The sequence below is a fragment of the Miscanthus floridulus genome, chromosome 7 (genome assembly GCF_019320115.1).
Source record: "Miscanthus floridulus cultivar M001 chromosome 7, ASM1932011v1, whole genome shotgun sequence".
NCBI classification, from domain to species: domain Eukaryota; kingdom Viridiplantae; phylum Streptophyta; class Magnoliopsida; order Poales; family Poaceae; genus Miscanthus; species Miscanthus floridulus.
This window is the reverse complement of record NC_089586.1, coordinates 102,074,574-102,100,854: the sequence shown is the minus strand read 5'-3', so window position 1 is coordinate 102,100,854 and position 26,281 is coordinate 102,074,574. Positions and strand designations below refer to the sequence as shown.

Genomic DNA, 26,281 nt, shown 5'->3' with positions numbered 1-26,281 from the left:
ATCCGGGGTGCTGGCCGCAAAAGTGCCTCGCGCGCGGGCTCTCTCTCTCTCCGCCGTGGGCCAGCCTGTGTTGCGTGGGCCGGGTCAGCGGGCCACGTGCGCGCGCGCTGCGCCGCGTGGACCGCGTGTGTGGGCAACACGGGAGATTTTGTTTTTATTTTTCATAAGGAATTATAAATAATTTCTAATTTAATTTCTGAGTTGATCTTTGGCAATTCATATAAAATCGTGTAGATGTCCACAAATTATGAAACAAATTTTGTTAAGTTCCTAAAATTGTGCTCTATCTGTTAGTGTATTTAGTTCATATATATACATATTGATATCAGGAGCTATTAAATCATTTGAGAGTGCTCAATATTATTAGGTGAAATATTATAAGAATTTTTATGGTAATTTGGTGATAGCTTTAGTCTAGAAATTTTTATGGTAGCTTCATTGTATTGTTATGTGCTCACTGTAATTTTTATAGCCTTAGAGTAGGCTAAGCATTAGGGTAGTTAAATGCCCTTTGTTTTAATATACATTAAATCACTAGTAGCAATAAAGATATATCCTTAATTTGCCAAGCTAAGAATTTATTAGTTGAATCCAACACCTGCTTGATGAAGATGATAGTTAGCTTAGTACCTTAGTCATTAGAGCTAGCTTAGTAGCTTAGTATGCGTATTCTTATTTTAAGAATTGTTGTTGCCTAAATGCTACGTGTTGCATCATCATCGCATGCATGTAGAGAACGAGTTGGTGGAGATTGTGACCACAGACGATCGTGATTTCGAGAAGATCGTCGAGGAGTACGAGGAGCATATTCTCGTGCAGGAGGAGGTCCTGGAGCCACCGACGACTGACTCAGCTAACACCGCGCCTGCCTAAGACAAGCCTCGGTGCATAACCTTTATTTTTGATAATCACTAAATATATATATATATGTGTGATCTGCATTTACGTTATAGGAACTTTATGAAAATCACATGCATAGATATATCTGTCCTATGAGTCTTACTAGTGCAGGTTCTAGTAGATGCTATGCTTAGGTTTTCGGTAGCGTGAGTAACCTGCCGTTACTCACAATAAGTGATTATTATATTTACTCTCATGATAAAATGATGAAAGAAAAAATGGAGATCGGGCAGAGATATGGTATGGGTATTGGTGGGTGTGACGAGTTGTGTCCCGTGGCCACGGGACTTAACTTGGTTACACTGTTTTCCCTATCTATGTCGATTGAGGACCGTCTATTGCTGTGGATAATAGTTAGGTCACAGATTTATTATCCTAAGCACGTACTTGCTTATGGGAGCGGGAAGGCTCGTTACGCTTTTATCATGGGTTCCGCCTCTTTTCGAACCGACTGATTGGAGGTGGGGAAAGATGGAGGTCTAAGCACCATATTAGGACCAGGTCTCAAGTGTGGAGGCTTGGAGTTCGAGTTTGGACGGAGGCCTAGCCCCTTTGACAGGAGTGGAATCGGTTGGTCTTGTTTGTGCCTTTGGTACAAACAGAGTATGTGTTTCGGGGTACCCAGTTTAGATACATTAGTTTGCGAATCATCATTTTCATGAAACGGTATGACTTGGCTATGGTCTAGCACCATAGTAAGAATTGGAAGATGAAAGATGATAAAATGGTTCTGATTGCTTAACCCTTGCTTGAAAGTAGAACATGTGCTTACTTAGAATGGTTAGCTAATGAAGTAATCATGACTGCTAATAAAACTTGATCTTAAGGACATAAGGACGTACTCCTAGTAATGCTTTTCATAAACAAAAAGAAAACAACAAACCCATATTGCCTATCATACCCCTTGGAGTCGGAAAACTATTCCCACTAGTTAGGTAAGTCTTGCGAGCACATTGTGTACTCAGGGTTTATTTTACCCCTGTTGCAGGTGCAGCTTGAGGAGTAGCTCTTATGTGGAGGATTCTTCTAGTGGGTACAGACAGATCCTTGTATCATTTTTGCTAACGTTTATATTTTATTCCGTTGTTTCATTATCGCACTCTGAACTCTGGTATTGTAATAAATAATTTTTAAGAACTCTTGTTGTATGAAATAGACTAAGTATTATAAACTCGTACTCGTTATTGGATTCTGGAGGTAAAACATGGATTGATTTGAGTTCTCCCGTGGGGTGTGCTCGATGGAACTGTCCGGTGTAGCTAACTTTCGGGGTGCTTAGTGTCTAGTGGAAGACGAGCGCCTCTAAAAGCGTGTTATTTCGGACGGTTCTGCCACACTAAGGCTGCCCAGGCTAGAATTGTGGGTAGGACAGGATTGTAGGCAGGCAACCAAACACACCCTATGTGTCCATGCGTGGGGCACAAATTTTTGTCCACGCCTACTGCCAAGGATTTGATCATTATCAGAAAATAGTAAAAAAAACTATTAAACGATTTTGCATTTGGAATCTAAACTATTTCCAAATGCATTTAGACTTTTGGATCGTATTCGACATAATTCACGTATATACCAATTCTTTTTTTAGATTGAGTATGACCCTGACATCGAGCCTCTTCCGGTCCGCACACGTAGATTTTATATTCCTAGCTTTGGAGTTAGACAATTTTTAGGATTTCCAAATTGACTTTGGAGCAGTTTGTCAATGGGTTGTACATGCCCTTAAGCTTTTCAGGATTTATATTTCACACGCAATGACAAGGTTACACTCTGCAGTCGAAAGGATCTTGACAAAATTTGAATTATAATTTTTGGATTTGATTATGATTTTATATAGATTTTATAAGTTCGAGTCAATTTGTGCATTGCTTGGAAAAAGACAATAAGCTAACAGAACACTGAAGTCTATGTAAATCTTGATATCAACTTTTACAATTCATTTCCTGTTTATATTTCTTTGCTTTTTTCATCTGAAACCCTCCACTTTTTCCTATTCTTGCCATCGGGTCCTTGCTGAATCAGATCACAAACTCACGTACTCTCGATCATAACAGCCGGTATGGCCGCCCAGGACTGACCTCGTTGCCGGTGTGGCCCTAGAGGCCTGGACGGCCGTGACTTGACTCGTTTTGACGGGGGCACGGGCAGGAGCCTACTCCCTCCGTCCTAGAATATCTGTCGTTCTCGCTTCCCGAGAAACAACTTTAACAAAATATATATTAAAAAATATTATTATTTATGATGCATAATTAGTATTATTGGAAAGATCTTTGAATCTAGTTTTTTAACAAATTTATTTGGAGACACAAATGTTGCACATATTTTGTATAAATTGAGTTAAAGTTATGGCACGGATACCGAAAACGACAGATAAATTAGAACGGAGGGAGTATCCCAGACATATCAGAGTTGGAGTTTTAATGGAGAAAGCGAGAGGTAGGGGCGCAGTGGGATTTTTTGGACGAAATTGTCCAATGCACCACCAAAGCTTTGCACAAGAGAGTGGGTTCAATAAAGATGTTTTCTAATCGAAACTCGTTTTGGACTCACTAGTTTTCTCCAGTGCTCCGCAAGAGGGATGCATAGAAGCTTGAATACAGCGAGCGTGTTTTTAAAGCAAGGGTTGTAGAGTTCATAGGGGTGCATCGTCGAAGAAGTCACTAGAGTTTATAATGACTATGACATTGTGTCAGTTACCGCTGAGTATTTCTTCGGTGCACACAATTTCTGCACAAACATACTATAACTGCTAGTGTGTATTTGGAGGCTACGCCCGGTCATAGGGACCACTCTTGGGCACTTACAAAGCCTCAAGCACATACTAGAGCATACATTGAGGATCTACTTTGATACACTTGCATATGATTTTATATTTGGAGAACATGAGCTAGATTCTAGTGTAGATTGATTAAGTGACACTAGAAGTGTCGGGTACCATAAAAAGGGATCCCCTAAGCGAAAACCAAAAAAATCGCTTAGACCCTATCAAAATCAAAGCCAAGAGACAACTATTGGCTAAACTCCGGCCTTGTCCGAGGCTACCGAATCTCCGCCTCGCTCGAGGCCTCGCACGAAAGGCCTCGGATGACAAAGGCCTCGGACAGCCTATCGAATCTCTGCCTCGCTCAAGGCCTCGCATGAAAAGCCTCGGACGGCCTATCGAATCTCCGCCTCACTTGAGGCCTCGCACGAAAGGCCTCGGACGGCCTACCGAATCTCCGCCTCGCTCGAGGCCCCACACGAAAGGCCTCGGACGGCCTACCGAATCTCCGCCTCACTCGAGGCCCCGCACGAAAGGCCTCGGATGGCCTACCGAATCTCCGCCTCGCTCAAGGCCGTCTCGGCAACAACCCCGTCACCTCCGCCTCGATCGATCTCCCTAATAGAACGTCACATCCAATTAATGCGACCAACCACTCCTGCGACATCAGCCGGACGATGGCTCGACACGGCAGAGCGGCCGACGAGACGGGAAGTCGCATCAATACCATGCCGTCCAGGACAGGACGGGGCAGGGGTTACCGGCCGCTGTGCACGGTATTGTGCCCACGATCGACGTCCGCACTGCACTGTGCTACCTAACCCCTGCTCCAGGAACAACGCGGCGTGGGGAGTCAAGTCCGGGTCACTATAGCCTCAGAATCAGTGTACAGGACCAACTGCTCCCTCCAAGCCTCGACAATCCACTTTAGGGTCTTGGCAGCCTCGGGATTCGTGCCCACTGAGCCCCTCACGATGGTTCGGCCTTAGCACCAACTGAGCCTCAGCTTTTTACACTACCAACACACAGCGACCGGCACGTCGTCCACCATGCCCTGCGTCAAGCTATCACTGGAGCTCCCACGTCACACAGGATCGAATGTGACCGGCGCGTTGCTCCAGTACATCAAGGACAGGGCCGCTCCATCGACCATACCGCCATGGTAGCAAGCTACAGGGCTCGGACACGCCACCTCCGCTTATAGGACGCTGCGTAAAAAACACATGTATCACCCCGGTCCCCCTTCGACTATAAAAGGGAGTGATCGGGGCCATTTCTAGACACGGGCACACGCACAGACAGATAGACGAACTCACTCACTCACTCACGCGCAAGCAACACTCTGTAACACGCACGCTTCCCCGCTGCCTGAGATCAACATCTCAAGCAATCCACACCGCTCCATGCAGAGACCTGGGACAAGATCCCTCTCTCATCCTGCTTGTAACCCCCTACTATAAGCACTTCGGTGCAAAGAATATAAGATCGATCTTCCAGACTGGACGTAGGGCATCTATCGCCTGAACCAGTATAAACCTTGTGTCTCTTTGCATCACCATCTAGGATTAGGGGCACGCAGTACATTTTCACTAGTGGGTTGAGGACCCGCCGGTCCAAAACACTGACAAGAAGATTGTCGGGGACCAATACCAGAATACCCGAAGAGGAGAAGCTAATAACCATCAACATTGATTTGTCCGAGCAGTCAAGAGCGCAACTACAGCTCCAACTGACCCCCAGGTGCGCAAACTCTGCCTCGCCCAACACCGAGGCCATTGGCTCTGCCTCGCCCGACCCCTGAGGATGAACTCTGGCTCGCACCGACCTCTAGGGGCCGGCTCCGTCTCGCCCGACACCAAGGCCGCATGCTTCACCTCATCCGACCTCTAAGGGCTGGCTCCACCTCGCTCGACCCCTGAGGTCGAACTTCGCCTCATCCAACCTCTATATTTGGCCATGCAGCCCGAGCCCATCGGCCCGGCCCAAGCACGGCCTGGCACGGAGGCCATCGGGCCCGACCTGGAGCAGCAGGCCGTGCCTGGGCCTTACCCTAGGCACGTGGGCTGACACGACACAGCCTGCTACAGAGCGCACGGCCCGGTGACGACCTGCTAAGCCCCGAGCGTTAGTGTCGGCCTGCTGCCCTGCTCCCGTAGCCGATGAGCGGAGGAGGCTGTGCGCCCGTGCACCCTTCCCATCCCCCCACGCATCCCCCTGAACCCTAACACCCTTCCTATCCCCCCGCGCATCCCCCTCCCGGCCTCCCTAGTCCCCACGCCACAGTGCTCACTCCTCCTCCTCTCACCTCTGTGATTCGCGACACGCCCAGCTCCTCTCCTTTGCTCCCTCTCTTCGATCGCCGACCAGGTGTGGGCGCATGGCAGCTGGCACCGCATGCTCCATCCCTAGCCACGCCGCCGCCTCCACCTCCACCTCTACTCCACTCCGCCTCCTCCATCCCCATGCCACTGCCTCTAGAGCTCCACCAACACCATGCGACGGCGATCGCCGCCTCTACGGCCCCCCGCGCGTCTGGCTCTGGCTGCCTCCTCCGTGCCCCCCGCATGGCTTCGAGCGGAGCGGCCTCCATCCCCTCCATGGCGCAAACCCCGCTCCTCCTTGGCTCCTCCCCGTCCCTCGACCATAGCGCTGGCATCGAGCACGGCAACGACCGCCTCCTCCATGACCCCCCGCGCGTCTGGCCACCTCCTCCACGTCCCTCTACAGCGGCTTCGAGTGGAGCGACCTTGATCTGGCCTTCTACTCCCTCGATCTGGCCGTTACTTCGTCGGACTCGCCTCCTCCACCAGCTACTTCATCGGATCCAGCATTAAGCGACCTAGGGGAAGCTTGCTGACGACCGCCACCACCTCCACTCCTCGCCTCCCCCTCCTCTCTGTCGCATTTGTGGGCCTCGGGCCAGCCTGACCTGCTAAAAAGGTCAGGCTCATTGGGCCGGCCCGGCACGGAAACTAGCCTAATAGGCCATGCTTGGGTCGTCGGTCAGGCATGATGGACTGGTGCGGCACGGCCTGGTGGCCCGATGGGCCCTTCCATGTCGTGCCCTATCGGGCCATGCCTAGCATAGGCCCGTGCCGTGCCGGGCCAGGCCAACATGTTAGTCATCTATACTGACCTCTAAGGGCTGGCTCCACCTCGCTCGAGGGTCGGGTTTGCGCCCCGCCTCGCCCGACCCTAAGGCTGGGGGCTCCATCTCGCCCGACGGAGACCCATACCATCGTCAACCACTACAGGTCCAAGCGTATAGGCCTGGGTCAAAGCTCTGACACTAGGGAGGAGACTGGCACGCCTCGATGTAGCCCGCGACCCACGATGGGATATACCTGGGGTTCGCGTTAGGAACAACATCGGGCGTACCAGTACTGTTCTGCCTAACCCCCGTACGAACACCCGCCAGTTCACCACGATGTCCGCCAGGACGGAGTGGAACGCCATGACCGGCAGACGACGCCTACACATGGCGCCAGTGACGGACAGGACCACGATGTGAAGCTATCCCTATTGATGTCTACAAGGTCAGTGGGACCCGCATAGAAGAGAAGGACCTGATGATCCTAGAGGACTTCTTCTCCTTCTGATTCATCTTTTTTTGGGACCTATACCTCTCTCGACCGTTTGTAATCCCTACTACGAACCTTCAGTGCTAGTAACACGAGCAGTAGCAACGAACTGGACGTTTGGACGTTCTGCCCGAACCAGTATAAACCTCGTGTCCTCTTAGCACACCATCTGAGCTAGATGCGCAATATTAGAAATTTACTTGTTGGTGGCAACTCAAAACACCGACAAAGATCGTCTTGCAAGCATGTTTGCTTGCTACTCTTGGTGGTTTCTACCATCTAGATGGCTTAGAACTTTCGGACTCCACCAAGGCATAATGAAGAAGATTGTGTTGGTGCTTTGAAGAAGATTGTGAGTGGTTCATGTGCTCACCTGGTCGGAGAATGCAAAGAGCAATTTTAGTGGAATCGAGATTAAGATTAAGATTTTAGTGTTGGTGCCATATTGAGTAGCTCCTTGGTTCTAGCTAGGATCAAGACCAAGCACTCAAGGTACTAAGACAACCTTGCCAAGTTGAAAGCTTGATAGAGGAGTGGTGAACCATTGATCTCACCTCAACGTGGATCAAGGGATGCGACAAAAGTCACCAATATCATAGGACAAATCTTATGTCATAACTTGTGCTATCTCCTCAGCTCTCTGCCAATTCAAGATTTACTTTATGGTGTTTTTACTTCCATAGACTTGAATTGTTTGCTTGAGCCTCTAGGTTGCAAACACCACTATCTAATAAATAGCTTATTAGGGATGTCTTGTGCTACTAGTTAAAAAATTTTAGTGTCTTTTTTTGTAGTGGTCATCATCCATTACCCCCCCTCTAGTTGGTTCCTTATATCCTACATGAGGGCCACATGTAACTCAATGGGCTCCGGCACAATATAAACAAAGATATTAACATTTGTGTACTATTAATAATAATTTAATCTCACATAAAGAATTTGTACCATCAAAAATTTGCAAAAAGAAACAAGTCAAACTTACACCTCCCTTGGCGGCCACAGTGAGCACATGCACGACTTAGTTCTGCCACAATGATAATGCCTTGAAAGAGGGAGGCTGATCAATGTTTCCCTATGCGAGAGGCCTCAAGAGGATTGGAATAGGATCGACTATTAGTTTGGGCATTGGTTTGAACCTAGGCTCCTAGCCTCTAGTTATGTTCGAAAATCGTGTGAGTATAGCGAGATATGGTAAGAGACATGTATGTAAGATTTAGTCTACAACATACGGGGATACACTAGCTACAAAATAGATGTCGATAACAGAAGCAGCAACAATGTGCGTGGAGCGTGAGGGCATATCCTTAGCCATGCTGGCTTGGTGTTGAGACGTTGAAGGCATATTTTTCTAGTTTAGAACGAAGGAAAAATAAGAGAACTTCATAGGATTTCAAACTTAGAAGGAAAAAAATCAATATGGAGGCCCTTTGGGCAAATAATCAAATGTATAGGGTTAGAAATATATCATGTGTATCGCCAAAATGAACACGAATAATTTGGAATAAAATTAAAATACTTGTATTTACTAACATAAATGAATATCAGTGGATATAGTGGCATGCCGATTTAGATAACTAAATACATGTTAATGAATGATATGATTCATTGATATAAAATAATTTGAACGAAAAGATCACTATCATAATTATATGTGCTAGAAAGTTGCTGATATAGATATCTTGCATCAAGAGATAAATATGCTAATGGGTTTGCAAATAGGAGTATATAGATTTCTAAAGAAACTATAACGGATGACGTAGGTTAATGCTCTTGACAAAAATCAGACCACTAGCGTTAGAGGCAACTCAGGTACTGTTTGAATCAAAAGAGATTATGAGAATCTGGATAAAAAAATTTCAACGGTTTTACTGGATTTCGAGATTCTTGAGTTAAAATCCCTCTAAAATTTTGACCGTTTAGATAAGATGCTAGAGGTTATGAGATATTTTTTATCTGGATTTCAAAATCCGGAGGATTCAAAGGGATCAACATCGGGCCTCACCTTTAGCTAGCCGTGTCACTGTCCAACTGCACTCTTCCCCGGTTTCCGTCGATAGCCGGAAAACGTCCACGGTCCACATGCCATGCCACTTTCCACAGCCACCAACACGGACCCAATCCCCCACGGCCCCACTTCCTCGAACACAAATATCCAGATCCAGCCCGAAAAGAACTAATTTTTCCGTGCTCTTCTCTCCTCTAATAACGCTCCCCACCGAAAGCACAAGCAGCACACCAGCAACGGGAAAGAAACAGAGATGCCCACGCGCGCACGCGCCGAAGAGGCCATGCAGGACGGCGTCGAGGTGCTGTTCCTGGACGGCGTCGGGGAGGTCGCCATCACCGTCGGCCGCAACGGCCTCTCTGTACAGCCCCTCCACCCGGTATGCCCCCCAGCCCCGTGATGCCATCTATGTCCCTTCGCTCTTTTGGGATCGCTCAAGGCTGGCTTCAGATCCTACGGGTTTAAACCCCCTTGTGACGCTTGATTGAAAGGGTTTTGTGCGTGCTTGAGTCAACGTGTGACAGGGCCGGAGATTTTGTTGATTTGGGTGTTCGATCGAGGAGCTGAGATGATTGATAGGAAGGCGCTGAGAAGAGTATGGTTGCAATTGCAAAATGCAGCCCCGACCACTCTGAACTTATGGGGTGCTTGATTCACTATACTTGTTCAAAATTGGGAGAGGATTCACGAAAAGAGTGCACGAAACAGTGAGATTGCACAATGCACAGGGGCACCGTCTTGGGCCGTCTAAGTATCCGTATAACCTACCAGAAGAGGCTGTTTTAGGTGTTTGCGATGTGGAGTGCTTTATTGGCTGAAAGACATCCTTTTGCAAGAGAAGAAAACATGCAAATCCTAGTTAAGTACTCCAAACTAGAAACACAATCCTCCTCTAGTCCTCTGTGCCTGTGAAAGTTAGCCTCATGAATGCTTTTAAGGGAGTGTCCTTGGCATATGTGTGTGAATATACAGTACTAAGTGCACTTAGTGTTGTTCAGCACCATTGCATAGATCACCAAGTGGAAAAATAACACCACTGATATGATATGTGGCACCAGGCCTCAGCCTCACATAATCCTCACATGGGATGCAATTGTTTGATTTTTATGCTTGTTACGGTAGAATATTCTCTTCTTTTACATGCATTTACATCAGTCACAGAAGAAGAAGCTATGCCAATTTTGTTGTTGCCCTCAATTTTCACTTTTTAGTTCCAAATGATAAGTGCCAGCAGGAGGTTCCAATATTCCTCTTTCTATGTACCGATGTAATTGTGCTCATGTTGCCATTTTTTTTTAAGGAACTGGTATCTACATGTTGGTCATCCATTACACTGCAGCCTAAATTAGACAGCAAAATCAAGTTTTCAGATGTTTATGCCATAGAGATGCTTGATAAGGGTCCTATCTGTGGGCCTTGGAGGACTGCTATTCAAGGCAAGAAAAATATCGAGGTTATGGCATTCCTTCTGGTTATTATACACTTAATTTTCTCCAAGATACATCAAACAATTCTGCTAACCAATATTAGATAGGTTGTTCCATCCTGTTTCTTTTGTGTAGCTACTAGCTTTCTCCCAAGTCTCATATGCTATTTGAACAAACTTGATATACTCCTTTGTCACTAACAGTATACTATTCTACTGATCGTAACTCCCTTTATCGATGAATCAAATGAAAGTTTTCAAAGGTGTTCGTAATTTTGCAAATAGTGCACAAAAAACTTAATATTCACTCGACAGATTGTGTACTCACGTATTCCATGTTCTGAGATGCAAGTAGAAATAGGAAAACTGCTTCCTATTTTTTGACGGGAAAACAGCAGGGGTACTGCAATAAGTAATAATATATAAAAAGAAGGGAAAAGTAAACTGTACAAGTCTTGTAAAAGCAAAACAGGAACTGAAGAGAGGGAGCCTGACTTACAAGCAAAGCTGAGACTGAAACTAAAAGAACTATCTATGTCTGAACCTCACACTATATGTATCCTAACAAATCTTATGCTCATGCAGATGCACCGGTTTGTCGTACATGGGATTACCAGAAGAAGGAAACACCCTTCTCCATGGGTACCTTGTGAATATATTTTTGGTCACAAAGACTTGAAGATCTGCAAAGATTGGTTTGAGCGTCTCATTTTGTGCATAAACAATGAAGGTGTTAGACCAAAGAACTTAATGGTAGATATGATGCATTTCTTTTCTTCTCCTCTTGACCACCGTAGCACTTCAGCAGACATGCTATGGATAGTTGAGATTTCTTCTTCTCATTATTTGTCTGCTATTGAGATAAATCGTCAACACATTATAGGTATTTGTTCATCCATTATGTGGAAAAGGTAGAGGGGTCAGGAACTGGGAAACAGTGTCTCCGTTATTTGTTAGAGCAAAAATAAAAACAAAGGTAAACTTTATTTCTTATGATTTTGTGATATCAGAATTGCTTGCCCATTTATGAATAACTCCAGTGCTCTGACTTAGTTTCACCCCTAATGTTGGTTTCAGGTGATAGTGACGGAGAGAGCAGGGCATGCATATGACACACTATCATCATTATCAGATATAGAACTGAAGGCGTTTGATGGTGTTGTTGCAGTGGTAGGACAATCAAATTCCAATTCTGTTCACTGTACTTTTTATCACCTTATATTTTCTCAAATTTATCGGGCAAGTTTTATAATGATGATGCCTAGTCATCATGAACAATTTATTTTGTGTAGGAGGAACAGAATTAGTGGAATAGTCCATTGTATTGTTGAGCCTCGTGAGCGGATTATATAGGAGTACATTGCTTAGGGGGCAAGAAGCTTCCCTTAGAGATAAGGCAAGCTGGGATTACACAATCCTAATCTACCATATTTGGTCAGGAGACTGATAGGAAATTTAAGTGTCAAATGCATGTCACCTTAATAAACTAGAACTAGCTAGCATCCATGTGAGCATAAATATACCACCTTCTTGATAAACTAGAACTAGGTAGCATCCATGTGAGCATAAAATGTGCACTAATCTTTTGCTGGCTTTTTTGACCTTCTGTAAAACCATTAGTAGTTAACACACTTTTAGCTAGTCACACAGGAATAGTTGGTGAATATTTCACTGGATTTCACTTCCTGCATATTGTCAAGTTTTTGTGTACAAGTTTGAAAGCCTTTCACTGTGTTCTGTTAAGAGGAAAACAAGGTTACGTTAAACCGAAAAGAGAAACTCCTGTTACTCATAATGTTTTCAAGCTTTGCATTTCTAGGGTGGTGACGGTCTATTTAATGAAATTCTGAATGGGATACTTAGCTCGAGGCACAAGGTTTCTTATCCCCCAACTCCTGAGGGGTTTGGATATGTTGGAAGCAATGATAACTGTGAAGAACAGACAAGAAATTGGATAAACTCTAGTATACCCACACCAGATTCTGGGAATGCCATGTTTCCAGGGAATTCAAGTAAATGTGACGACCAAGAACCTCTTCTTTCAACTTCACATCCTACAGGACTAGAGATACCATCATCAAGTACGCTCCTGTTTACATATTGTGCATGTCTTATGGGAAGTTCTCGTGTAAGTATTTCAGTGGTTTCTTTTTGCAGATTCTACTAAAGAACCATGCATTGGAGGTTAGTGAATAATTCTTACTTGGTGATCCTATTTATATCTTAAAACTCCTGAGGTTCACTGATTAAAGTAGAGAGCTTCTGTTTCGTATTCAACTTCATGCTTCTGCAGATCAGGATAACTTAGTTGCCTTCCCAAATGACTGGTTTAGGCTTGGCATAATTCCTTCTGGCTCAACTGATGCTATTGTTCTCAGGTAGTGTTTAAGATACTCATCAGTAGATCTTGCCTCATTATTTTGATCACTGTTTATTGCTGTGGTCCTTAATCCCATTCAGTTTGTATTTTGAGTATTCAGTTTTGTGTACCCATGGTAGGTATTCCATGTGAGATAGTTATGTCATTTGCAGCACCGTACAAATTCCACTATTACTATCTCTGTAGTGCAGCTTTGAGCAAAAACATGAGCCATGGTGATTGGTAAACTTGCCAAAGTACCACTGGGCTGCTCTTTCAAAACATAGTTTAGTGTCCATTTAATTCCCGTAACCTATGCAAATTGTAACCCTTTTTTTGTTTTTTTTTCCAATAAAAGTGTGGATCCCACTGTACATAATTTGGACTCATCAATTCCAGTTTTTTGCTGTCGGTTAACGCTCATTGGTCTTTGCAGCACAACTGGGGAGAGAGATCCTGTGACCTCTGCTCTGCTTATTATTCTCGGCAGAAAGGTATCACTTGATATAGCTCAAGTAGTCAGATGGAAAAGTAGCCCAACAGCTGAGGTCTTGCCTACTGTACGCTATGCTGCTTCATTTGCAGGGTATGCTACTGCCTGTATGAGATAGTACAGTTTCATGGTGCAAATAACTCTGCACGATTATGCTTTTTGCTGATGTATCCCTGAAAACAAGGAATTATCCTGTGCTTATATTAATTCGAGTGTGATAATTTGATGAGTTTGATTACTGGTCCTTGGGAAACTACTTCTTAAACAAGCTTTCATACGCATCCTGCATAAGTCTTTGCCATAATAACCCCCCAAAAAAAAAAGGCGTACCCAGTGCAAAGAGCTCCCGCTCTGTGCGGGGTCTGGGGAAGGGTGTTAGTGGCAAGCCTTACCCTCGCCTGTGCAATGCGAGGAGACCGCGACTCGAACCCGGGACCTTCCGGTCACAGGCGGTAAGACTCTACCGCTTGCACGAGGCCCGCCCTTCTTGCCATAATAACCCAAAACAAAGGAAAATAATTTGGCCTTCACTTTCTTGGGGGGGGGGGGGGGGGGGGGCTACAGTGTGTTTAGCCTTGTTTTCTGTCTTTAATTAATAAAAACTGATATCTGTGAATTCCTCTACTGTACATTAGGTCATCTTCTGCATAGTTGCTGATAGCCACTTTACTTTGCTTGTAGATATGGCTTTTATGGAGAAGTTATCAGGGAGAGCGAAAAGTACCGGTGGATGGGTCCTGCACGTTATGACTTTTCTGGAACAATGGTCTTTCTGAAGCATAGGTGAGTAATGATTACGTACTATTGTAGCACGTTGTTGACAACTTAACAATCTCTGGTCATTTTCAGGTCATACGAGGCAAAGGTTGCTTTTCTCGAGACTCCATACACTCATTCACTTACAGCATCAGCAGAGGATGATATAACTGGAGCACAACCACTACAATCTCGTTGGAAGAAACCTCGCAAAGTAATCTGCAGAACAAATTGCTCTGTATGCAAAGAGGCTTCAACATCTCGACAAAATTCAGAAGATGTTTCAGAGAACTCCAGAACATTATGCGAGAACCAGAAGTGGGTCTGGTCCGAAGGACGTTTCCTCAGCGTTGGTGCAGCTATCATTTCATGTCGTAATGAAAGAGCCCCTGATGGCCTGGTAGCTGACGCACACCTTTCGGATGGGTTTCTTCATCTTCTGCTCATAAGAGACTGCCCTCTTCCCCTTTACTTGTGGTGAGCGAAATGTTGCTGTCTTGCTGAGCCCATGATCCAATCTCTTCTAGACTCCCAGTTACTTTTGATTGGAAAACTGTTTCTCAGCAAAAGATGAAAACAATCACAAACTAATTTCCTGAGAAATTGATTAAATGAATTTGACTTGGAAACCTTTTAAAAAAACAGGCTAAAATATAGTTTAATTTCTGAACTCGCTTTAAATTTCAGAAACTAATGCAAATTGGATTTATTCCTGCTGTTCTCTATTTGCAAATCTGTTACCTAATAATTACCTAATCGGCCTCGCGCCAAGTAAAGTCAAGTAGCTTTCTTAGGAAAAACAAGTAGTTCGCTATTCTTCTTAGGGGCTGTTTGGATCCTTTCATTTTGGAGGAATTGGAATCTACTTAATGGATTAGGCTATTTGGTTTGGAATTTGACATTCCACAACTTTCCCAAGTTCACATATAAGCCTATCTCAAATTCATAGGGTGGGAGATGGAAATTGATTCTATAGATGACCATGCTATGTTTCTACTCTCCAACTTATAGCACGCTCTCCAACTCACTTCCCTATAGTAGAAATGCAACATATAAGTATCTCTCGTGTATGGCTAACAATAGTATACAAATATATTCCATATAGAACCATATTAGCTTAATTAATTTGTGCCTAAATTATAATTATTAGAATGAATTCAATTCCAAGGATCCAAACGGGCCCTTATTGTATTTGTTGGCAAATTGTTCTGTACGTTTTGTTCACCTTTACATAGAGTATATTTTTTGTCTGCAGGCATCTAACACAATTTACCAAGAAGGGTTTGGATCCTCTGAGCTTCAAATTTGTTGAGCATCACAAGGTAGATATACCTTTTGTCCTGTTTAATCTCTTGTGGACTTGTGGTTGAATTTAATAGAGCTTTCCTATCTGCAGACACCAGCATTTACCTTTATCTCAACACATGATGAAAGTGTCTGGAACTTGGATGGAGAGATGTTTCAGGCGAGTGAGGTATCTGTCCAAGCTTGCCGGGGCCTTGTCAACCTCTTTGCTTCGGGGCCAGAGGTGTAGTAATGCTACTCGCAAGTTCCTTTTTGCATGAATGAAGGGAGATATGCCAAGAGTTCATATTTTTATCTATGAGAGAGAGGTCCGTATTTAGACTTGTATGTTGTACACTCTTGACTCTTCTTTGTATTTTAGTAGAGACCTAGAATACTTTGTTGATAGATATACTGTTAGCTACCCATTTGTGCCATAGAATAGAGGAACAAAAAGTTTTGACTGAATTAATTAATTAAAAGGTTCTTCTTCCTTTTCTTTTTTTTTTCTGAGAAAAATTAATGAATTGAAGCGTATCCACATGTTTGAACAATTTCCAGTAATCCAATTAGAAATACCCTGCCATGGATCATGAATGATTTTGCATATGATATTCTCAAACTTTTGAAGGCCATCGTGCCTCGGAAAAGCATAGTCTGTCTCATGAGCTCTTATTCTCTGTTCGTGGGAAACCGGCTTACTTAGGCATGCCTAAGTTTCATCGTTTCGGATTATAACTTCTGTTTATGATTTTTCTTTCACTACAAATTAAATACAAAGTAGCGTGCTGGCCACATTTTTGCCTATACCCCCTCTGCCCTGAAATCTACTGAATTTTTGGTTAGTCAAACCATTCTAAGTTTAACCAAAATTATAGAAAAGAACAACGATATTTGTGATCTCAAATTAGTTTCATTAGATAAATGGAATGTATTTTTATAAATTCACCTCCTGAATACGGTAGATGTTAATACTCTTCTATACAAATTTGGTATAATTTAGGATGGTTTGACCTAGGACAGCTGAAAATCTATTATATCTCAGGATTGAGGAAATAAGTTAGACGGATGTGACAGGGGAGAGCCAGGCAAATAACTTCCGTTTTGTTGGAAGTCTAGAAGGCCAAATATGAGTGGAATCCGAGTCAATCACGACAGAGTGATGCAGAACTAGTGACTGACATGCGCCCTGCGCATATAAGACTAATGTGTCAAAAGACATATCTGTATGTTTGCTTGTAGCAAGAACTATGGTAACGAAGAGGAGATATGGCGTGTTGTTATACAGATAGGTAGGTTGCTATCCATGGAAAGGAACATTGATAGGTAGCCAACATTGTCGAGGAACCCTATTATGGAGTAGTGTGGTAATTTTGTCTAATATTTTTTCTGCGCAGGTTCAGATCTGCGGTTTCTTGTATCACTTTTGCTGTGTTGTGTTGAACATGTGGTGCTTTGCTTCCAGTGACCTTCATGTATTATGAGCGAGACAGATTAGAAAGGCAAGAGAAATTAGTGCGTTACTTAGTGGATTTAGTTGATTGTTAGGTTCAGAGCCGTTTTTATCTCAGTAGCATATGTATGGGTATACTCAAAGTGTGTTGCAGCTGCAAGTAGCTAAGCTCTCAGAGCTTTGTGCAGAATAAATTATTTTGGATCATTGGTAATGGGATTTTACTCTGAAATGAATTCTATAGGCTTATGTTTGAAGGAAAGAAAAGTATAATAATGTAAAACTGTAATAATAGTTCATTGTTGATGAAAAACTATTTATAGAAATGTATGCAACAGAAATTTACATGGAAATCAATTTAATATATATTTTTCAAATAAAGTAAATGATAATGATGTATTAACAAGATCTTGTTGGAAAGAGGTTATTGATAAGAATGTAGTGTACCTGAATTTCTGTTTGTTGTCTTCAAGCAGTTTGGTCAAAAGGAAAGAATTAAGTTTAAGTGTAGCACTATATTCTATCCGGACTAAGATCAAGCTTTTGTATATAAGAATAAGAAGGAATCTGGTGGAGGAAATATAACTATAGTGAGGAAACTATCTATTTGAAACTTTTCGCCTCGAATAGAGATTACTTGTTTCTGTACCATTTTCATCGTCTTGAAGAAGATTGTTTGGCAAATGGTTGAAATAGTATACTTGAGCCGTCGTTTGTCCACATAGCGTCCTCTGCTGCCAGGAGGCTGAATACTTAGTTTAAGACGGCAATGATAAAGCTTTTAATTTTTGTACGGGGTGTTAGGGTGTATCCCTTAAGGTGTTTTAGGTAATTTAATATGACTGTTCAGGTTAGCAGTGATGTGAGATGTGAGTGATGTTAGATGTCCAAAATGTAAGATCGGAGAGACTGGGTGAACTCATAGGACTATAGGAGTGTGACTGCGCCAAATTGTTCATCTATTTTTTTGCGATGCCAGGGTGTGTTTGGTACAACTTTTGGATCAGCTTCACACAAAGTTGTTTTCAGCTTCTCTTATCAAACAGGTCCTAATGAAACAACTTCTCTTTAAAAGTTGTTTTTCAGCTTGCTCGCTCTCTTTGCTATCTTTCCAGAGAAGTTTTTTTTACCAAATATCTTTTTTAAAGGCTTTAGCTTCACTGGTGAAGCTGCTTTATGAAACCAAAGAAAAAAAAAATGATCTCAGTTGTACCAACCAGGCCCTTAAGACAGTGTACCTTTTGAGATGCTATAATATGTACTTGACTGATTATTGTGGCAAAATTACTATTGTTGGTAGGATAGGAACACATCCGGTTGGGAAAAATGGAAAACATTCCAAAGTCTTTGTGAGTTCTTTACCTATCAACTGTAGGAGAATTGCGTTATCAATTGTAATGGTTTTGCAACGTTGATCATGGTGTTCAAGTGACAAGGAGGGGCATTATGCATCAGCCTACGCTGCATTTTTTTTTACTTTAGGAAATCAATATGTGCACAAACACTTGCCTGCTTCTCACCATGTGAGACAATGAGGTAAACCCAAAGAATAGAAGCATAAAACAAACATGGTAGAGTAAGCAACAAATATTGCAATAATGAGAAAGTCATGCGCTTGTCGAACACACGACTCAATTCCTTGTGAACACAAAAAAGAGAGATTAGCACAATTATATCTAGAAGGATGTGAACACAAAAAAAGAGATCAGCACATCAATATCTAGATGGATACTTTAGACTTCTAGCCGCCAACTTAAAAAAAGAAAATAGTACTATGAGGATTAGAAAATCTAAGATGCACCATGTGAAATTTCTTTAACCTAGGATATCTTAGAATTAGACCAGCGTAAAGTAAAACAGAGGTGTATATATAAGGATCTAGATAAATGAAGAAGAGGTACCATGTAAAATTTCTTTAACCTCTTTGCTTCTAATTTCTTTTTGTCAACTACGATTAACTGTTATCATATAAGGAAGAGAACACTTAGCACAGTGGTAGTGCTTTGGCATAGCTAATTGGTAACCACAACGCTGTTACTGCCTCTAACATTGCATCTACCATCCTATTCCGAATCGTCACAATGCCCCTGTATGGAAAGAATGAATAGTTTCGTTATTGTAACTAAAAAAGTGAGGAGTAAAAAGAGTTTGCTATCTAGTATTAAATCTAGCAACTATTTTGAGGAAAATCCTATATAATTTTATGCTGAATTTGATTAATACGAAGTTAGTCATGTCATAGTATTTCATTGCATTCAATAAATTTAAAGCATAAAGTTGAATACACTACCACCTAACATCGTCGATATTTTATAGTGATAGTACACCCCTCTTATCCAAGAGCAGCTCCAGTATTGAGTTGAAATTGAACCATGGCAAAAGAATTTGAACACACCACACTATGAACATCGACTGGTACCTGTCAGATGCAAAATTGGAACCCCAAACTTGAGTCGAACTCAGGGAATTAAAATATTTGCTCGCCAATGCATCCAAGGCCTAGCGATACAACGTCACAGGAAGAGAGAGTATTTTTTTATTGTTTCTAGGTGCTATAGGCCGATGCAGACACTTCTGCTTGCCGAACTCTGTTTCCGTTCGCTTCTTGGTTCGACATGCCACTGTGAATGCCCTAAGCACAATCTACGAATATTTTTAAACGAGGTAGCTAATAGGTCAGCTAACTAAGCTCAAAATGTCAACGGGGAATTCCCCGTCGGGGGTTACTGCCCCATCCCTGTCCCCGCGGGGGCAAATTTTCCCCGTCCCCGTCCCCGTGAAGACTCATGGGGAGCACTTCTTCCCCATCCCCGTCCCCGCTCGGGAATTTAATCCCCGCGGGGATCCCCATCCCCGCAACACGTGAAGCACGCTCGTCGCTGACGTCGTGGACGCCATCGACGAGCACCTCACCAAGCACGCCATAGTTCCGCCTCTTCTGCCGCGCTCGTCTCTGCCGCCGAAGCCACCCTCGCCGTCGAGCTCGCCTCTGCTCGCCGGATTGAGGAAGAGGGAGAGCAAGACGGCAGAGGCGAGCTCGGTAGCCGAGGCTCGCTGGATTCGGAAGAGGAAGAGGGAGAGCAAGACGGAAGAGGCCGCGCTCGCCGAAGCCGCCGACGGCAGAGGCGAGCTCGAGGCAGAGGGAGAGCAAGACGCGGGGTGCCCTCGCCGTCACCACCGCCCACCGCTCTGCTCCCCCGTTCTCCCTCAGCTCTGCTCCTCCCCATGGACGTAGGTCGCAGTGCCGCCGCACTGCTGGCCGAGCCGAGGCCGCTGCCGACGGCGCCCCGCGTCTTGCTCTCCACCTCGCCCCGCACACCTGCTCTACCCTCTTCCCCTCCTCCATTCTCTCTCTCTCTCTCTCTCTCTCTCTCTCTCTCTCTCTCTCTCTCTCCCCTCCGCCCTCTTCTTCCTCGTCTGGGTCGCCGCAGAAGCCGACGCCCTGCGCCCTCCACTCCCTCCGTCTCTCATCTACGGGGTTAGAGCGATGCGTGCAGGATTGAGGATGGGAGCGTGCGAGAGCGAGAGAGCGGCGACTGCGGCTGAAGGACGGGAGTGACCGGATGGGGGATTGAGGAATTAGGGTTGGATGGCGCGTTATATACCTCCGCGACTTATTGGGCCTTTACATGGGCTGGCAAGCTGCCTGCTGCGTGCTTCACTGCTTCGCGGGGCGGGTTGGCGGGGATCGGGGTCGGGGACCAGGCAACCATCCCCGTCCCCGCCATCCCCGATGGGGACAACATTCCTACCAAATCCTTCCCCGTGAGGATTAATTCTCCTCCATCCCCATCCCCTAAGGGCCCGTTCGTTTGAGGCAGTTTGACACCAGGAATTGTTCCGGTCAATAAAAGCTTATGTAAATTGACTAATGATTCCCGCCGTAATTCTTCCTTGCGACAGTTCCGGAGGAAACGAACGAGCCCTAATGAAAGAATTCACCGCGGGGAATCGGGGATCGGGTCCCGTTGACATCTTTAGGCTCAGCCAATAGATCAGCAATAAGCTCACTAAGGGGCAGTTTAGATGCAATTTTTTTTGCAAAATGAACACTGTAGCATTTTCGTTGTTATTTGACAATTAGTGTCCAATCATAATCTAATTAGGTTTAAAAGATTCGTCTCGTGGATTTCGTCTAAACTGTGTAATTAGTTTTATTTTTTATTTATATTTAATGATTCATGCATGCGTCTAAAAATTCGATGTGACAGAAAATCTTAAAAAATTTGGCAAAACAAAGTGGAACTAAACAAGGCCTAACAATTAGTAGCTACACTACCTAACTCAAACAGGCCCTGAGACTCAGAGACCCATGATGTGGAGTGATGAAGAATGATAGCGCCTCTACAAGCGGAGAATTTCCTAAAAAGTTTTTCAAAAAATGCTACAGTAGTCGTCACATCGAATCTTGCGATACGTATATAGAGCATTAAATGTAGATGAAAAAAAACTAATTGCACAGTTTGGTTGGAAATCGCGGGACGAACGTTTTGAGCCTAATTAGTCCATGATTGAACACTAATTATTAAATAAAAACAAAAGTGTTACCGTAGCCAAATTTTCAGATTTGACGAACTAAACACAGCCTCATTGGCACCGGTACGTGGAATTGTGGATGTCTGCTGGAGCAAGACAAAGCGGCCCGCGTGACGGTCAGACTGCGGTTGTCGGTGCGACTGTGTGTTTTGCCAAACGAATCCGCGTGGGGCGGCCGCGGGACCCTGCCTCGCCGTCGTGTCTTGTGTCGCTTTGTTCCACTGCAAGTCTGCATCTTTTCTTTCTTTCTTCTTTCTTAGTGTTCCCTGCTCTCGAGGACGCATCATTGATCATTGACACAGCAACTAACCAGCTGGATACACGAAAAAACAAAGACATCATATTGTGGTTTCTGAATTCATTAACAAGATCTGCATGCAGTCGGTCATCTGGTTTGATCCGGACTGTCAACCGTGGCGTGTGATGTGATTATACCAAAGTGGTCTCGCGGCCGCCGGCCGGCAAGCCAGCCGGCAGCCTTTCAAACCAAAACCACACCGCATCATCGTCTTCCCTCCCTGCTCCACCTCCACTGTTGCTTTGCAGCCAGGCCTCGTCTCGGGCACCGCGTGCTTATCTCCTCGCCACAAAGCAAGGAATCCAAAGCAAAGGCAGCAACGGCCAAGTTAGCAGCTAGGGTTACAGCCAAAACACGGCGATCGATCCCAAAACCGCAACCCAAGAACGGGAAGCGTGCATGCGCACGCACACGCACAAACCTGCTGAGCTCTAGCTCCCTCGCTCTCTCCCTCTCCCTCCCCGCGCGCAATGGCCAGCGTAGCCCCAAGTCCCACGCAAACCAGCCATGTCTCACGGCCGACGATCCCTACAGGCCTCGTGCCCGTGGCCGTGCTTCTCGCCGCCGCCGTCGGCCTCCTCGCGCTGCTGCCGTCGCTGGCCCAGGCGGTGTGGGAGGTGCCGCACCTCTTCCTCCTAGGCGCCGTCATCTCCTTCGGCGTCTTCACGCAGAGGAACAACGACGCCGGCGACGGCAGTTCCAATAATAACGCCGCCAGCGCCAAGGACAGCTCGCTGGCGTGGAACGCGCGGTACCACCCCGACGACCCCCTCGTCGTGATCGCGGATCATCACGCGGTGCCGAGCGACGACGACGACGGGCTGGAAGGCGCACGGGAGAGGCCGCTTTCCCTGCCGGTGCGGAGGCTGAAGCCTGCGGCTGCGGCGCAGGAGTCCGAAACCGTCGGCGACGCCAGCTGTGATGGTTTGGGCGAAGAGACGGATAGCTGTGCGTCGTCGTCAGGGTTTTGGGCCGGCGCGCGCGCCGTCCCTTCGCCGCCCTCTGTTCTCGACGCCGACCTGGACTTTTCTCCGTGCTCACAGCCACAGTCTGAACGGCCGTTCTTCGTCCAACACAGCGCCAACAAGTCCCGTGGTGCGTCCAATGCCGCGACGGAGACGCCACCCACGGTCCCGAGGGGCTTCGTCCAGGGGTACCAGTACCATCCTTCGGTGCCCGGCGACCAGCCGTTGAGCGACGACGGCGAGGTTACCGACTGGGATGAGGACGCCGCCGACGGGTCCGATGAGATGACACCCGTGTCGTCGTCGGAAACGTCGGTCCGTGGCGACTTCGCCGCTTGTGCCAGTGACCACAACGACGGCGACGGCGACGGCGACGACACGTCTGTGGATGAAGAGCTTCTGAAGCTGGCGGCAAAGGCGGGGCCGGACGGGGAGGAGGAAGTGGACAGGAAGGCCGACGAGTTCATCGCCAAGTTCAGGGAGCAGATCAGGCTCCAGAGGCACTAGCTGGCCATGCATGGCGTGCATACAGCATACATGGATCCATGCATGCTCTGCTAGAGCATGCACCGACACACATAAATACCACTGCTGGTCCACCACCAATGGCGAACGCAGCAGTAGTTCGTTCATCTATGACACCATGTTTCCTGTATCATTTTATTGTTTTTTTTTTGTTGCTCCGATGCAACCAGGAGCCGGAAACAAGGTGTACATATATGAATGCATATTGAGCACTGCCTTTTAATTTCAGTGCATTTCTATAGATTTTCTCGTATACCCGCCAGTGCCAGATATGACAGCGTGTCTGGCAGTTGGGAGGAGTTAGGATGAACAGCAATCGTCCTGGAGCAAAATCTTTGCGATTTCGCTGGAACAGTCCGCACGGTGTGCACAAGGTGAAATTTTTGCATTTGGGTCCCTTTTTAAAATATTTTTTACAAAAAGACCTCTGTCAAAACTTTTGCTACAAATAGACCATTTTTAAGCGTCCTAGGAAATCACGCTAAGGTATGAAGGTCGGCGTCGACTGACACGACGCCGAGTCCTTGCCACGTCACCGACGACTCCGGGGCTGACGCGTGGGGCCTAGTACGTCGGCGTCGTGTCAGCCAACGCCACAGGCCTAACTTCGGCGCGGTGGGGAGTGAAAGGATCAAGATGCCCAAGAGGGGGGGTGAATTGGGCTAATTCTAAATTTTCTTGCAATAATCAAATCCTACGGATAGCCCAATTAACCCCTTGTGCCTAGAAAAGTGTTTATATCAAACTAAAGCACAACAACCTCTCAACCTAAGTTCCAAACTTACTCTAGCAAGTAATTCTTATGGAAATGAAAACAAGTATTGAATTGCTCAAAGTAAATGCTCAAAGTAATTGCTCAAAGTAAATAGGGAGAGAGAGAGGAACGCGGCGATGTTTTGCCGAGGTATCGGAGAGTCACCACTCCCCACTAGTCCTCGTTGGAGCACCCGCGCAAGGGTGTAGCTCCCCCTTGATCTGCGCAAGGATCAAGTGCTCTCTATGGGTTGATTCTTCGACACTCCGTCGCGGCGAATCACCCAAAACCGCTCACAACTTGAGTTGGGTCACCCACAAGCTCCGCTGGGTGAACACCAAACTCCCAATCACCACCAAGCCGTCTAGGTGATGGCGATCACCAAGAGTAACAAGCACGAACTCTCACTTGACCACGCGAAGCCTAATGAGAAGATGGATGCACACTTTGCTACTCTTGATTTGCTAGTGAGGCTACTCTCTTGGATTCTCGAATCACAAACACCTCACTAGGTCCTTGCTCTTCTTGGCACTCACAAACGTGTTTCTCAGCTGTTGGAATGAGCAAAAGATACTCCACTCACGAGTGGAGCTTCTATTTATAAGCCAGCCTGAAAAACGAACCGTTATGAGCTTCTGCGGGATGATCGGACGCTCCGGTCGTGATGACCGGACGCTCCGGTCAGTTCAACCCGCGAAACAGTTTTTAAGTGATGACCGGACGCTGTCAGGGTCCGGTCAGTACCGACCGGACGCATCCGGTCGCTCTTGGATGCTTACTGTAAACGACCAGACGCTGGATACACAGGGTCCGGTCACACTGACCGGACGCGTCCGGTCACTCTTTTCCAAGTCTGGACCCTTACTGGAGTCGACCGGACGCTGGCCCTCAGCGTCCGGTCACATGACCTCCCAGCGTCCGGTCACACCAGACTTGATCTTCTCGGTCAAATGAACTGACCGGACCCTGCGGCCAGCGTCCGGTCGCACCGGAGCCAGCGTCCGGTCAGTATTTGACCCTCCATTCACTTCCAACTTCCGAACATATGTAAATGAAGTTTGCTCCAAAGGATCTTAGGCATTCATAGGAGCTACCTAGAGCTAGTTTTAACAAGTGTGCACCACACCTAACTTACTAGACTCAACTAGGTCAAGCTACCTGTTCATACCCCCCCTTCATAGTACGACCAAAGGAAAAACAAAGTCCTAAACTACTCTAAGTGTCTCTCCAACTTCAATCGACACTTAGAACTCGTTATCCTTAACCTTGTCGTCCATCCTTTGAAAACCGAAACGATTTCCATCGTAGGGGCATGACAACCTCGATTGCCCAATCGATCTCTATTACCATGACCTAACTTAATTGTCTCTGCAAAACACACGTTAGTCATAGTAATCTTGTATTGACATTAATCACCGAAATCCAACTAGGGGCCTAGATGCTTTCAATCTCCCCCTTTTTGGTGATTGATGACAATACCACCTCGAGTATGTTATGGAGTGAGGTTTTTGACGGGCTTGGTTCATATAAGCTTTTGTCAATAAGAACAAGAGAGTTAGTCAAGCTTATATGACCCAAGCCAAAACAATGTACTCAAAGGATATGAATTTAGCATGAGTACCAATAACAAAGCTCATTTGCTTCGAAGTATAAACGCGGAAGCAAAAGCAAATGAGCATTCCACAAGTGATATGACATAGAGATAAAGCAAAGTAGAAGTCACATATGTCAAATATCACAACCACGTAGATAGCACTATCACATATAAATAAGAGTATGCATGAAAGTAAACACACGAATGCATAAGTAATAGTGTATCACATAAATAAAACTCCAAAAGTATATAATAAGCTAATACTAGATAACTAGCTCCCCCTGAAACTCGCTCCCCCTAAGTCTACATACTCAAACCCTCTCCCCCTTTGGCGTCAAACACCAAAACCTAGGGGTCGGACGGCGGGGCTGCAGCGGACGAGTCGGGCGCTGAAGTATGTGGAGCAAGATGGAACTGGGCGCCATCATCATCTGACCCTGAGCTCTGAACTGACTGACCCTCTGAAGCAGGAAGTGTCGCTGAAGCGGTCTGGGTCTGAGCTGGTGCTGCCTGTGAAGCTGCAAGTATGTCTGTCGTAGGATCTGACGAGGCGACAGACGAGGGGAGCCGCTGAGTAGTCATGATAGCTGGAGC

General features: G+C 45.6%; 2 protein-coding genes across 5 annotated transcripts; both read left to right on the top strand.

Moving 5' to 3' along the window:
- Window positions 1-9,356: 9,356 nt before the first annotated feature.
- On the top strand, window positions 9,357-16,071 carry LOC136467449 (ceramide kinase-like). Of its 4 annotated transcripts, none has more exons than XM_066466161.1 (13): window positions 9,357-9,623; window positions 10,584-10,697; window positions 11,256-11,423; window positions 11,554-11,646; window positions 11,748-11,840; window positions 12,490-12,751; window positions 12,828-12,854; window positions 12,964-13,048; window positions 13,466-13,615; window positions 14,204-14,305; window positions 14,372-14,755; window positions 15,534-15,600; window positions 15,675-16,071. In XM_066466161.1, the coding sequence occupies exons 1-13, from the start codon at window positions 9,498-9,500 to the stop codon at window positions 15,810-15,812; spliced, it is 1,809 nt and encodes a 602-aa protein (XP_066322258.1). In that variant the 5' UTR covers window positions 9,357-9,497; the 3' UTR covers window positions 15,813-16,071. The 4 variants fall into 4 exon arrangements, with proteins under 4 accessions (XP_066322258.1, XP_066322260.1, XP_066322257.1 ...); XM_066466160.1 differs by having other exon boundaries at window positions 9,358-9,623; window positions 10,545-10,697; XM_066466163.1 differs by lacking the exon at window positions 10,584-10,697.
- A 5,808-nt stretch (window positions 16,072-21,879) lies between these two features.
- On the top strand, window positions 21,880-23,546 carry LOC136464021 (uncharacterized). The gene has a single exon (XM_066462988.1). It carries the CDS (start codon window positions 22,320-22,322, stop codon window positions 23,319-23,321), a length of 1,002 nt encoding a protein of 333 aa, XP_066319085.1. The 5' UTR covers window positions 21,880-22,319; the 3' UTR covers window positions 23,322-23,546.
- Window positions 23,547-26,281: the final 2,735 nt, after the last annotated feature.

Coding starts and splice junctions, on each gene's coding strand:
- LOC136467449 (XM_066466160.1), top strand. CDS start 9,498: ATGCCCACGCGCGCACGCGCCGAAGAGGCCATGCAGGACGGCGTCGAG. Junction 9,624..10,544: donor CTGTACAGCCCCTCCACCCG/GTATGCCCCCCA, acceptor TTTTTTTTTAAG/GAACTGGTATCTACATGTTG. Junction 11,424..11,553: donor TTAGACCAAAGAACTTAATG/GTAGATATGATG, acceptor AACACATTATAG/GTATTTGTTCATCCATTATG.
- LOC136464021 (XM_066462988.1), top strand. CDS start 22,320: ATGGCCAGCGTAGCCCCAAGTCCCACGCAAACCAGCCATGTCTCACGG.